This window comes from Penicillium odoratum (assembly GCF_028828045.1).
Source record: "Penicillium odoratum strain IBT 22623 chromosome Unknown utg000006l_segment0_segment0, whole genome shotgun sequence".
Lineage (NCBI taxonomy): Eukaryota > Fungi > Ascomycota > Eurotiomycetes > Eurotiales > Aspergillaceae > Penicillium > Penicillium odoratum.
The window spans coordinates 2,047,210-2,059,575 of NW_026643148.1; the positions used below are offsets into that span (position 1 = coordinate 2,047,210).

General features: G+C 50.4%; 3 protein-coding genes across 3 annotated transcripts; 2 read left to right on the top strand and 1 right to left on the bottom strand.

The window, feature by feature from the left end:
- Nucleotides 1–1,778: 1,778 nt before the first annotated feature.
- On the top strand, nt 1,779–3,177 carry fdh (formate dehydrogenase (NAD+) FDH1; the record flags this gene model as incomplete). Its single annotated transcript, XM_057143159.1, has 4 exons — nt 1,779–1,955; nt 2,009–2,184; nt 2,235–2,779; nt 2,837–3,177. 4 exons carry the CDS (start codon nt 1,779–1,781, stop codon nt 3,175–3,177), a joined length of 1,239 nt encoding a protein of 412 aa, XP_056992447.1.
- Nucleotides 3,178–3,767: 590 nt separating this feature from the next.
- On the bottom strand, nt 3,768–4,312 carry N7520_009226 (uncharacterized protein; the record flags this gene model as incomplete). The annotated part of the gene is made up of 2 exons (XM_057143160.1): nt 3,768–4,190; nt 4,286–4,312. The coding sequence occupies 2 exons, from the start codon at nt 4,310–4,312 to the stop codon at nt 3,768–3,770; spliced, it is 450 nt and encodes a 149-aa protein (XP_056992448.1).
- An 812-nt stretch (nt 4,313–5,124) lies between these two features.
- On the top strand, nt 5,125–10,623 carry N7520_009227 (formin sepA; the record flags this gene model as incomplete). Its single annotated transcript, XM_057143161.1, has 1 exon — nt 5,125–10,623. One exon carries the CDS (start codon nt 5,125–5,127, stop codon nt 10,621–10,623), a length of 5,499 nt encoding a protein of 1,832 aa, XP_056992449.1.
- Nucleotides 10,624–12,366: the final 1,743 nt, after the last annotated feature.

The window sequence follows — 12,366 nt, forward strand, 5'->3', positions numbered from 1 at the left end:
CGCAACCCGATCCGTCGTATGTAACCCGTACGCTATTCAAGGCTCGCAAGGTAGATAGATGCCCCCAAGATTTTCCACCTGCTCCATGTCAGATTTCAATTTGACCTTTGGAATCTGAATACAGTATTGTCGTGACAGTGATGCAGGAGGATCATGATCTTGGGGCTTGCCGATCGCGGTTTATCGGGGCAATAATGGTTAGCGCCTAGAGATCAACAAAGATTAGCCATCATTCCACAAGATTGCTTTAGCACATAGCCCCATTGTTGAGAATGACCAGCTTTCGACTTCAGCTTCATAGCGACGCATTTCTGTTGTGTCCATATTTGATTCCACCACTTTGAGATGGGACGGGCAGACGCTGTTGTCAATCACAGACATCTGTCCATCTTTTATTCGCGCATGTATGGTATTTCAGGTTGGCGGTACGTAATAGATGTTTCGCAATTTGGAACGATGTCTCCTTGAAGCTGATCAGAGCAATGATAATAAAAAGTTTCAATCTAGGGCGGACAAGGGGATGGAGAGCACGAAAAGGCGTGCGCGCAGTTCAATTCCTCTTTTGGCAAGATAGGAAAACCCCATTGATTGACTCCAAAACATCCCGGTTGGCATGTCTTCGCAATCAATGGTGGACCCGTGAGGGCGAAATCCCCAACAAAAGTACTCTCCTCACCAAAGCAGGGAAGATTGGCTGGTGAGCGGGTCTGGAGTTGGAGAAGTTTAGCAGGCCGAAGTTCGGCGGAAAGACGGGATTGACTCGGAGATCAGCTCAAGCTCCGTGGATACACGGCGTCTTTTAATAGCTAAACAGAATTGAAGTTAAGGCTCGAACCAAGATCCTGTCAATGCTGACTTAATTTACTTGTTCCTTTGTTTCTTTCTGATCAGAGCTACCCCTCATTATGTCAGCAACCCCTCCTGCGGGGAAAGTACTAAAGTAGCTTAGCGTTAGTGATAAGGGGTAGACTACTAGTGGGCTGATTGTACATTGCTAACGTGTAACTAGTATACTAGTATATGTGTCTCTTGCAAATGCCGTTATCACTTCGACTTCCGGGTTTGATTCCGTCTGTTATTTACTATCATGGTCAAATCTACCTAGAGCTAAGTTCCGATAATGTGGCTTTTAGTCCCAAAAGTGAGGTACCCCGCACGCCATAGGAAATTTATCGACGAGACCGTGTTACTAGTAGTTTTTCGGTGAGACTCGAGGTACAGCCAACAAGGTATCCCACTAATGCATGAACAGGCTGAAACACGAGGATCATGACAATTACAATCTAAGAGGACGAACCACAAGAGTCTCCTTCCCCCTCCTTTGTCCCTCGTGCGGAGAGAGTTCCACAGTGTCGTACCCCATCCGGCTACTCTCCCGTCCCGAGTCCCGCTTTGATGATTTGGACTTTCTGGATTTCCCGCAAGGTGGATTATTTTGTGTAAAGTACAGAAAGAGGGGGGGCTCAATTGGAGAAGGGACTAAGTGACTAAAGGGGGGGGGAAACTATATAACAACTGACCCAAACCCAATAGATTCGTCTTTTCTTCTCTTCATTCCAACACAAACATACTCTTCCCCCCTAAAGGTAAGCCAAAATCAATCATAGCTATAACGCTTCCCCACATTTCCCCGCTCCAACCTTCAACCTCTGACTTCATCCAACCTCTGACTTCATCGACTTATCTTTTCCTTGATATATAATGCAAATTGCTGACTTCCCACAGATTATCCTTTTCTCCTACATTTTAATCAAACTTGATTTAATAAACTCTTCAAAATGGTATTTATTCGATCCCTCTGTCAATTGCGACGCCCTGCCATCCACTTGCTCTCGGGAGGTTTAAAGGCTACCGCCCCCACCACCTTTGCGAAGCCGATTGGTGCTTTTGCCAATTCACGTACGCTAACCGCATCTGCCTCCCTTCAGGGTAAAGTTCTTTTGGTTCTGTACGACGTAAGTACATGTCCATTTTGACATTCCTAGATCCTTGCTAATCCATGTTTTAGGGTGGCGAGCACTCCAAGCAGCAGCCCGGTCTTTTGGGTACCACTGAGAACGAGCTTGGTCTTCGCAAGTGGCTCGAGGATGCGGGTCACACCCTGGTGACCACCTCCGACAAGGAGGGTGAAAACTCCACCTTCGACAAGGAGTTGGTCGACGCCGAGGTCATCATCACTACTCCGTTCGTCACACACTGCGAAATTTCCATACTTCATCCGCTAACCTGAATAGCTTCCACCCTGGATACCTCACCGCTGAGCGCCTGGCCAAGGCCAAGAAGCTCAAGCTTGCCGTCACTGCTGGTATTGGCTCTGACCACGTTGACCTTAACGCCGCCAACAAGACCAACGGTGGTATCACTGTCGCCGAGGTCACTGGTTCTAATGTTGTCTCCGTTGCTGAGCACGTTGTCATGACCATCCTCCTTTTGGTTCGCAACTTCGTCCCCGCCCACGACCAGATCCGCAACGGCGACTGGGATGTTGCTGCTGTCGCCAAGAACGAGTACGACTTGGAGGGCAAGGTTGTCGGTACCGTCGCTGTTGGCCGTATCGGTGAGCGTGTGCTCCGCCGTCTGAAGCCCTTCGACTGCAAGGAGCTGCTCTACTACGACTACCAGCCCCTGAGCCCCGAGGCTGAGAAAGAGATTGGCTGCCGTCGTGTTGAGAACCTCGAGGAGATGCTTGCCCAGTGTGACGTTGTCACCATCAACTGCCCTCTGCACGAGAAGACCCGCGGTCTGTTCAACAAGGAACTGATCTCCAAGATGAAGCCTGGTAAGTGGCTGAGATATTCCGAGTGGCCATAGTTCAGAATTGCTAACAGTTCATCAGGTGCTTGGCTGGTTAACACTGCTCGCGGTGCTATTGTTGTCAAGGAGGACGTTGCCGAGGCCCTCAAGTCCGGACACCTCCGCGGGTACGGTGGTGACGTCTGGTTCCCCCAGCCCGCTCCCAAGGACCACCCTCTCCGCTACGCTGAGCACCCCTGGGGTGGTGGTAACGCCATGGTCCCCCACATGTCCGGTACCTCTATCGATGCTCAGGTTCGTTACGCCAACGGTACCAAGGACATCTTGGATAGCTACTTCTCCGGCCGTGAGGATTACCGCCCTCAGGACCTGATCGTTCACAAGGGCGACTATGCCACCAAGGCTTACGGCCAGCGCAAGTAAAGGGCTTGTGTTCGGGAACAAAAAGTATTCCCCTGATTTGACGCGCTCATGGTTTCTTCTTTTCAATTGTTCATATCTTTTACACCTTGCCATTCAGAAGGCATAGGTCACGCTGAAAATATAGCATTTACGATACCAATGGAATTATATCTTTCACCACAATCCCTCGACCCTGCAACGTAATCTTAGACTCTTATCTGCTGCAAGAAAAATCTTCCCCAATGATCATCGAGTGGGGCCGTGACACTGTCGATCAACAGATTGACAGATCCAAGGACGGCTAAAAAGTCGGTGGATCCCCAAGATTGATTAATAAAATATTCTACATGGTAGATGCCACACTTGCTTGGCTTTTTTTTTTGGATCACAATGATCAGTGTTGTATTCCCCATGCACTCTGCGTATGTAGATCTGTCTGCCGAGGACAACAAACCTGGACAGACCAAAGTATGTAAAAGATGAGAAAATGTGTTCGTATCTATAAGACGCTATGTGCATCCTTGAAAATTTCAAGAATCGCTGGTTATACAAATGGGGAAGAAAACACCGTCAATGACCATAGAGTTGTACACAAGGCCTGAACCAAAACTTTAATGTCGATATCTCGAACCGTCTCGGCCCTCACTGCCTTCATTATCACTGTCATCCATGAAAACCTCCTCCAAGTCTCGACTGAGCCGAGATTGATCATCTGTAACGGTGTTGCGATGGCGGTCCAAGGCTTCTCGCCGGGCCGCATCCATGCCCATGCCGACCATGAGCTCCCCTTCGTCATCATCGATATCGATGTTCTCATGATCATCTAAATGTGCCCCTCGTCGCCATGATGAGGGAAGAAAAAAGCGCATTACTGCATCGGCCACGCGATCTCGGAGCGAAACGGTGTGTGCCGAGATGGTATGTAGAGGGAGGTATTGGGAGTAGCGTTGGTGATAGCGACGAAAGAATGGAATGATTAGAACGGTGAAAAGGAGATAGACCGATAGAGCAATTACTGCAGGTACCAAAATGGTCTGTGAGAAAGCAGTCAGTCAATTTGTTCCGGTTGTTGCCTTATAGCTGACGACGCAATTCCACACAATAAAGTGATATGAGATGTAATACTAACCTTTGCAAAATTTGATACAGAGCCCATGGTGATCAATGAACGGTCCCCGAAGCTATGGTGTTTTTCTGCACTGCGACTGAATCCTTGGTTGAGCCCTCACTTGGGCTCGGGGTTAAGATAGCGGATATGTTTACCGGGTGGTTTGGTATGTATCAGGGGGCCGTAGATCCCGAAGATTGAAGAAACTCCGCGAAACAAAGAATTCTCTACCCCTCAACAAATTGAACTATTCAACATTCAAATCGATGTTATATATCGATCTTATCGCAGATTGCCCCCCCCCAAAAAGAAACCAAAGATATTGACAATTGTACGTTGAAAAGCGATAAAGAACAGAAAACAGACTTTCCCCACAGCTCATCACATGATTACACGTGACATCCGGTCGGAGAGTTTGTCCGAAGTGACAGGTGACTAAGCGTGGAACTAAAGCCCCCTAATGCCTAATGAGATGAATCCCCTAATCTGCAATTTAAAGGTGCCCGTGCTTTGATCGACCCTGGACTCGCCTGGTGCATACCTGCAAGTTTCGGTTTCCCCTCTCCCCTTTCAACTCTTCATCAGTGAGATACACCCTACCCTACCCCAAAGTTGCTTCTTTTTCAGTCCATATCGGTGCGGGCTCCATAACAAACCAAAGCGGGTATACTAACAGAGGAAGGGAGGGACAAAAACAGAAACCACCTCAAATCGTGAATGTTCTCGTCTTCGCTCCCCGGATCTTTGGCGACCCGCCCTCGCGACGACTCAAGATATTCGACTTGAACCAACTACGCGTGTTCTCTGGATTGTGCGAGGGGCGCCCTTGATGTGCTCTGCCATTTCACACTCCCACCAACATGCCCGCGAATGCCGACAAGTCCAGGCAGACCTCGGCCGGAAAAAGCTTTTTTGGGAGGAAACTGTACAAAGACAAGGCACCGGATGATCGTTACGATGGGTATGGGGGTTCCTACGACAGTCTCGCCCCGCCGGGCAGCACCGCCGGCTCTCGCTCGTCCCGCTATTCAAAGCGCTCTTCAATTCAGTCTGTCGACATGACCCATGATATCGATCCCAGCAGCCTCGCGCCTACTGCCGGTGTCATTACTACTATCCCCTTCGAAAGTCTTCCCTCCGATACCAGAACGCCCATCCCCATCGACAACATGGCCCGACCAGAGTCCCGCCAGGAACCCTCCCCCAACCACATCGGCAGTACCGGCGGCGACTACCATCAATATCCCGTGTGGACCTCTACTTCTGCGCCAAATGGCTCCGCGTCGCATCCCTCCGGCCCTCGTCCGCCTCCACATGCGTCAAACACGACGATGACAAGTAGTACATCCGGCGATCGTGGGACCAGATACCAACAATGGGGACGGCCGGGAAGCTCGAGTGCGAGTGCCAATAACGGCATGGGTCATAACTCATCCATCGATTCCTCGTCAAATTCTCGGACATCACTCGACCAGGCCAGCTTATATTCTTCTCACTCTTCTAATACCCGCGGCTCCAACTACTTCTCTACCTCTGATGGGTCTGGTCGCACCCTCACCACGTCACATTCAAGTGATCGCAGTACACTTTTCCCTAGCGGAAGTGCTGGTCGATTGTCCAATGCACAATCTGCCTCGCAAAATATTCCTGCAGCCGTGCCCCGGCCACCTGATCAATATCTAACTCGACCAAGAGACGATCGTATAGTGGATCAGCTATTCCTGGAACTGATGAACAAACGAGGCTGGCAGAATCTTCCTGAACAGGCTAAACGGCAAATGCTGTCGTATCCTGCCTCGAAGAAATGGACCCTAGTCCACCAGGATCGATTGACGGAGCTGCAAGGAGAACAAAAGAGGCGACAAAACGCCCGTCAAACCCACGGTCATGATGGATTATCCGGTCTTTTAGAGCGTGCCGACGAAGAAGGAAGCCCTGAATGGTACGTGAAGAAAGTGATGGACGACTCAATTACTTCCAAGCAGCTAGCCAGTTTGAGTGTCAGTCTGCGGACCCAACCCATCAGCTGGGTTAAAACGTTCGTGGAAGCCCAGGGTCAAGTGGCTTTGACAAATGTTCTACAAAAAATCAATCGACGAAAGACTTCCGGTCCAGTCCCCGCTCCCCCAACTGGGGACAAGGATCTTGACCGAGAATATGATATCGCCAAATGTTTGAAAGGTCTCATGAACAACAAATATGGTGCAGATGATGCGCTTGTGCACCAGGGTGTTCTTACTGCCCTTGTTAGCTCTTTGTCATCTCCCCGTCTCAACACTCGGAAGCTTGTCAGCGAAGTCCTCACGTTCCTGTCCCACTGGGCCGATGGAGAGGGTCACCAGAAGGTTATTCAGGCCATGGATAAGGTCAAACACGACCACAACGAAACTGGTCGCTTCGATGCCTGGATGCGAATCGTGGAGGTCACCATCGATGGTCGTGGTAAAATGGGAAGTTTGGTCGGCGCTAGCGAGGAGTACCGCAGTGGAGGCATTGGCATGGAAAACCTCCTGATGGAGTATGCTGTCTCGACAATGATGCTCATCAACATGCTAGTTGATGGCGCTGAGAATGACCTGCAATTGCGATGCCACATTCGTGCCCAATTTACCTCATGTGGAATCGTTCGTCTTTTGACAAAGATGGAAGGTTTCCAATATGAGGCAATTGACAAGCAGATCGAACGCTTCCGTGACAATGAGGCTATCGATTATGAAGATTTGCTCCAACGGGAGGGCAGCAGCATGAAGGACAGTGTTGAGGGCGAGGTCAAGGACATGAGTGACCCTCTTCAGATTGCGGATGCCATCGCCACAAAGATCAATGGTACTCGATCTCATGACTACTTCTTGTCGGCTATGCAGCATATGCTTCTGATCCGGGAAAACTCCGGGGAAGAGGGCTTACGCATGTTCCAGCTCGTAGATGCCATGATGAGCTACGTTGCTATGGACCGCAGGCTTCCCGACCTCGACTTGCGTCAAGGTTTAAATTTCACTGTGCAAAGCCTTTTGGATCGACTCCATACAGATGCCGAGGCAAGGCGAGTATATGATGAATCCCTAGAGGCTCGTCAAATCGCGGAGGCAGCCATCGCCGAGCGTGATGAGATGAAAGCCCAGGTAGAGCTCGGTGCGGACGGTCTCGTCAAGAAACTTCAGAAGCAGATTGAGGAGCAGGCCGGCATTATTGAGCTCCAAACTCGACAAAACGAGACAATGAAGGCCGAAGTGGGTGAGGTGCAGCGGCTGCGTGCCCAAGAACTGCAACGTAACGAATTGGAGACCCGAGAGCTTTATCTGATGCTCCGGGATGCCCAAGACATCGCTGCGTCAAATGCTCGGAAGCTTAACCAGACCGGGGAAGGTGATCCATCGCAAATGCCCGGAATCATGGATCGAGAGCGTCTCATGGAGCGTCTAGAGCGCCAGCTGGAGAGAACCAAGACCCAGTTCAAACTGGAGGGCAAGGTTTGGGGTCAATTTGAAAATGGTCCATCAGACCGATTGCGTGAGCTACGTGAGCAGATGGACGACCATAGAGATAATAGTGAGGAGTTCGCTGAGCAAACCCGTCGCACTATGGACTCCAGTTCCTTTGGATCTGTCTACCGCAAACGAAGCCATGTGCCCGAGATGGACCAGTTCCCAGATGGTGCAGTGCCGACTATTGCAGAGGGTGACGAAGCAGCGCCAGGCCAGTCTTATGGTATGATGGGCTTCCAGCGACGTTTGAATCCTGTACAGGCAAATGGGCTATTAGGCGAGCTAGCTCTCAAGGTGCCCAAGTATGATGAAGGTCCAAAGGCAACAGGTACTGCAGATATCACTGCAGAGGATGCCGCTGCCGGAGATATCACCCCAACAGAAGCACCCAGGTCCGAGGTCAAGGCAGAGTCAGACAAACTGGCAATGCCTCCGCCCCCGCCTCCCCCCGGTGGTGCAAAGCTGGCAATTCCTCCTCCTCCGCCACCTCCGCCACCAGGAGGCATTGTTGTGCCGCCGCCACCGCCGCCGCCAGGTGGTTCAACGGGAATTCCCGTTCCTCCGCCGCCGCCGCCTCCTCCCCCCGGCGGTGCCAATATCGGAGTCCCTCCTCCTCCCCCTCCAGGGGGCATCTCTGTCGCTCCCCCTCCGCCTCCTCCGGGAGGGATTATTCGTGGACCGCCTCCTCCCCCTCCTCCAGGGGGCGCTGGTGTTGGTCCTCCACCGCCTCCTCCGGCCCCCGGGGCAAATGGCTTCGCTCCTCCCCCTCCTCCAGGTGGCGCTGGTTTTGGTCCACCACCGCCTCCCCCGGTTCCTGGGGCAAAAGGCTTCGCTCCTCCCCTCCTCCCCCCCCCCAGTGCTCCCCTGGGTGCTGGCTGGAGACCCAACTACATGGCTGGAGACTCTGTTCCTGGTACCACTCATTTGCCGTTTATTCGTCCTAAGAAGAAGCTCAAGGCCTTGCATTGGGACAAGGTTGACACTCCCCAAGTGACAGTCTGGGCCGGTCATGCCCCAACAGCCGAGGATAAAGAATCGAAATACACCGATCTTGCCAAGAAAGGTGTATTGGACGAAGTTGAACGACTGTTCATGGCGAAGGAAACCAAGATTTTCGGAGCCAGCACTGCAGCCAAAAAACGCAATGAGAAGAAGCAGATCATTTCCAATGACCTGTCTAAGAATTTCCAGATCGCTCTTTCGAAGTTTTCGCAATTTCCTCCCGAGGAGGTGGTTCGCATGATCATTCACTGTGACCGAGAAATGCTGGATAACATGGTCGTCATGGATTTCCTGCAACGAGAAGAGATGTGCAATATCCCAGAGAACGTTTCAAAGTTGATGGCACCGTATAGTAGGGACTGGACGGTCCCGGGTGCTACCAGTTCTGAGCGTGAGCAAGACCCCGCCGAGCTCACCCGCGAGGATCAAATTTATCTGGCCACCTCCTTTGAGTTGAACCACTACTGGAAGGCGAGAATGCGGGCCCTTGCGATGACTCGGTCCTTTGAGCACGAGTATGAAGACATCTCGACTAAGCTGCAGGATGTTGTCACTGCCAGCGAGTCTTTGCGTGATTCTGTCGCTCTGATGAACGTTCTTGGTCTCATTTTGGACATCGGAAATTTCATGAACGACGCCAACAAACAGGCCCAGGGTTTCAAGCTCAGTTCACTTGCCCGCTTAGGTATGGTCAAGGATGACAAGAATGAGACTACTTTCGCCGACCTGGTCGAGCGCATCGTGCGCAACCAATACCCAGAGTGGGAGAGTTTCTATGAGGAAATTAATGGTGTGGTCAGCCTTCAGAAAGTCAGCGTCGATCAACTATGCACCGATGCCAAGAAGTACATCAGCAACATCAAAAACGTTCAATCCAGCTTGGACGCGGGCAATCTGAGTGACCCGAAGAAGTTCCATCCCCAGGACCGCGTCAGCCAGGTCGTTCAGCGAAGCATGAAGGACGCTCGTCGCAAGGCCGAGCAAATGCAGCTTTATTTAGACGAAATGGTCAAGTCCTATGATGATATCATGGTGTTCTACGGTGAAGACAACACTGACGAAAATGCCCGACGAGACTTTTTCGCTAAATTGGCTTCATTCTTGCTTGAATGGAAGAAATCGCGAGAAAAGAACATAGGTCTTGAAGAATCTCGGAAGCGTACTGAAGCTTCTCTTGCTCGCAAGCGAATCAATGTCAATCTTGCCAATGGTGCTGCTTCTGCCGAAATACCGAATTCGCCTGCCACAAGTGGTGCAATGGACTCGTTGCTAGAGAAGTTACGTGCCGCTGCACCTCAGGCCAAAGATCAGCGCGATCGCCGTCGCCGTGCTCGTCTCAAGGAACGCCACCAGGTCCGTGTGGCTTCTGGCCAACATCCGCCCGAGGCATCTGGTGCCGCCGAAGGAGACGCGGCTGTGGATCAGCCCGCCGATGGTGAATCCAAGAATGATGATAACGGTCTGTTGAGTCCTTCGGTCCCCGAGGGAGAAGAGGGCGCCAAGGAGGCCCAAATTTCCGAAGGCGAAGATGTTGCAGACCGTGCAGCTAGCCTGCTCATGGGCCTCAGAAGTAACTCTGATGCCAGTGGCGAACGCCAACGGCGACGAAGAGAAAGTGCCGACGAGGAGCGGCGCAATCGTCGTATGCGACGACGCAACGGAGCTACAACTGGAAGCAAAGACAGTGCAGATGGCGGTCTATCAACAGTACAAGAACCTTCATCACCCTCGCAAGCCGATTCCGTCGGCACCGAGGATCTCTTACCAAGCCCACCCGCTGAGCCCCCTTCTATTGTGATCTCTGAACAGCATGAACCCTCATCACCCGAACCCCCCAGTTCTTTTGACCACCCGATTGAATTATCGGATTAAAAGACTCTCATTATCACCCCATAATCTAATGTTTGATAGATTCTCCATCATGCCGTCTCAGAATCTTTTCCTTTATCCTCCCTCTCACCCTCATACATTGCATCAAAACCTACTCACACCCTCGACTGTATAATACCCTTACCCACTCCTTCCGCCACAATTCCTTTCTCTTGCCTGTGATGAGCCAAGCATGGTGTCATGATACCATTGTCTTTTCTTTTCCATGTTTTCTCATGTGTCATTTTGTTTATCTTTTATTTCCGGTTCGGTCGAAGGCATCTTCATATGCCTCTTGTGGACCTGTGGGCTTTCTCTTTGTAAATAATTCTTCTTTTTCAACCTCTTTGACGCTCTACTGGTCATGAACATGTGGCATGGTCATGACTGATAGACATTCCCATCGAATCGCATCTCGTGTTCGATAGTCCGCATATTATTCCTGTGGCTCCAGTCTATAACCTTCAGAGCACTGACTGCTAGATGTATATATTTCTCGAGGTCCGCATACATTTTCCTGAATTGTCTCCTTGACATGGCTCGATAGTTAAGCCCTTTCCTACATCGGTAGGCAAGGATGCTTGATTCTACACAAGGTACTGGTCACTCAAGATTTGGATTTGGATTTGGTTTTAACGAAACATTTCCATGACTCTATAGCATTCTAACCCTGCAAATCCATATATAATACAATACTAATTCCCCGATTTCATTCCATTCCAGACCGATCAAGGTTGCCCTTCTGTCTCTAACATGATATCTCTATTGTTGTACACCCCTTCGTATCGCATGCCCGCCAACCGGACAAGACAAGGAAGATGCCCATCGTTCCGAGCATGGACCTGTCTCTTGACAGGCTAATCACTGATGATTTTGGGTCGACCAGAGATCCTGGTTGATGAGGTAATTTCCAAGCGTAGGTCGACTCAATGAGTCATTTGCGTGTGACCGTGTTTTGAGTTGCGATATCCGTTTCGTTCTTTGAGATGTTCATTTGGACGGCACCGCGGGTGTCTCATCGGTCTTGCCAGCAGGCGAGTTGTATCCACCACGACCCATTGTTGAGTTTGGGTTTGAGTATGTGTTTGAAGCGAGTCTGGTTGAGGTAGGGTCAGCGGTGTTGAGGATATTTGAATGTTGATGCCGATGTTGGTGGAGGAGATAGAAGTATAGTTCGGATGAAGTCAAGATTCAAAGAGGTAAGAAGCCAGTTCTCGATGCCTGATGCTTGATGCTTGATGCTCGTGTGAATTAAGTAGAGATCATAGCTCAACCGGGTCCCAGCGTTACTTTATACTTGTAATCCCCCGTCTGCCTTGACTAAGTATGGATCATTCAGGCATCCAGAATATTCTACCAACTTTCTCATTCGACAACATGAACCCCCATTTGGGCAATGTTCTAGACGAACCCCTGATAAAAAATGTCTGACTCAGGCCCGACTGAGTCTCACGAGGCTTCTTTGGTTTGGTTCTGATTTTCCTTTGTAAAGGGTGGAAGGGAACACCCGGGTCAGATTAGTGTAGGTAGAAAGTACTCACAAGTGGAGGATCCAAATCCATAATCTCAGGTGAAGAAGTCAGACGTATAAAAAAAGAATAAGTATTTGGTACAGAGATCATTCGATGAAGCGCTAAAATTCCATAATGATGACCCTATCTTAGTCGATCGGGGCCTTTTCAAAATTATGATGCTATTCAGTGAGATTGTGAAGGGGATATCAGCTGATGAAACCCCTTGGCTTTG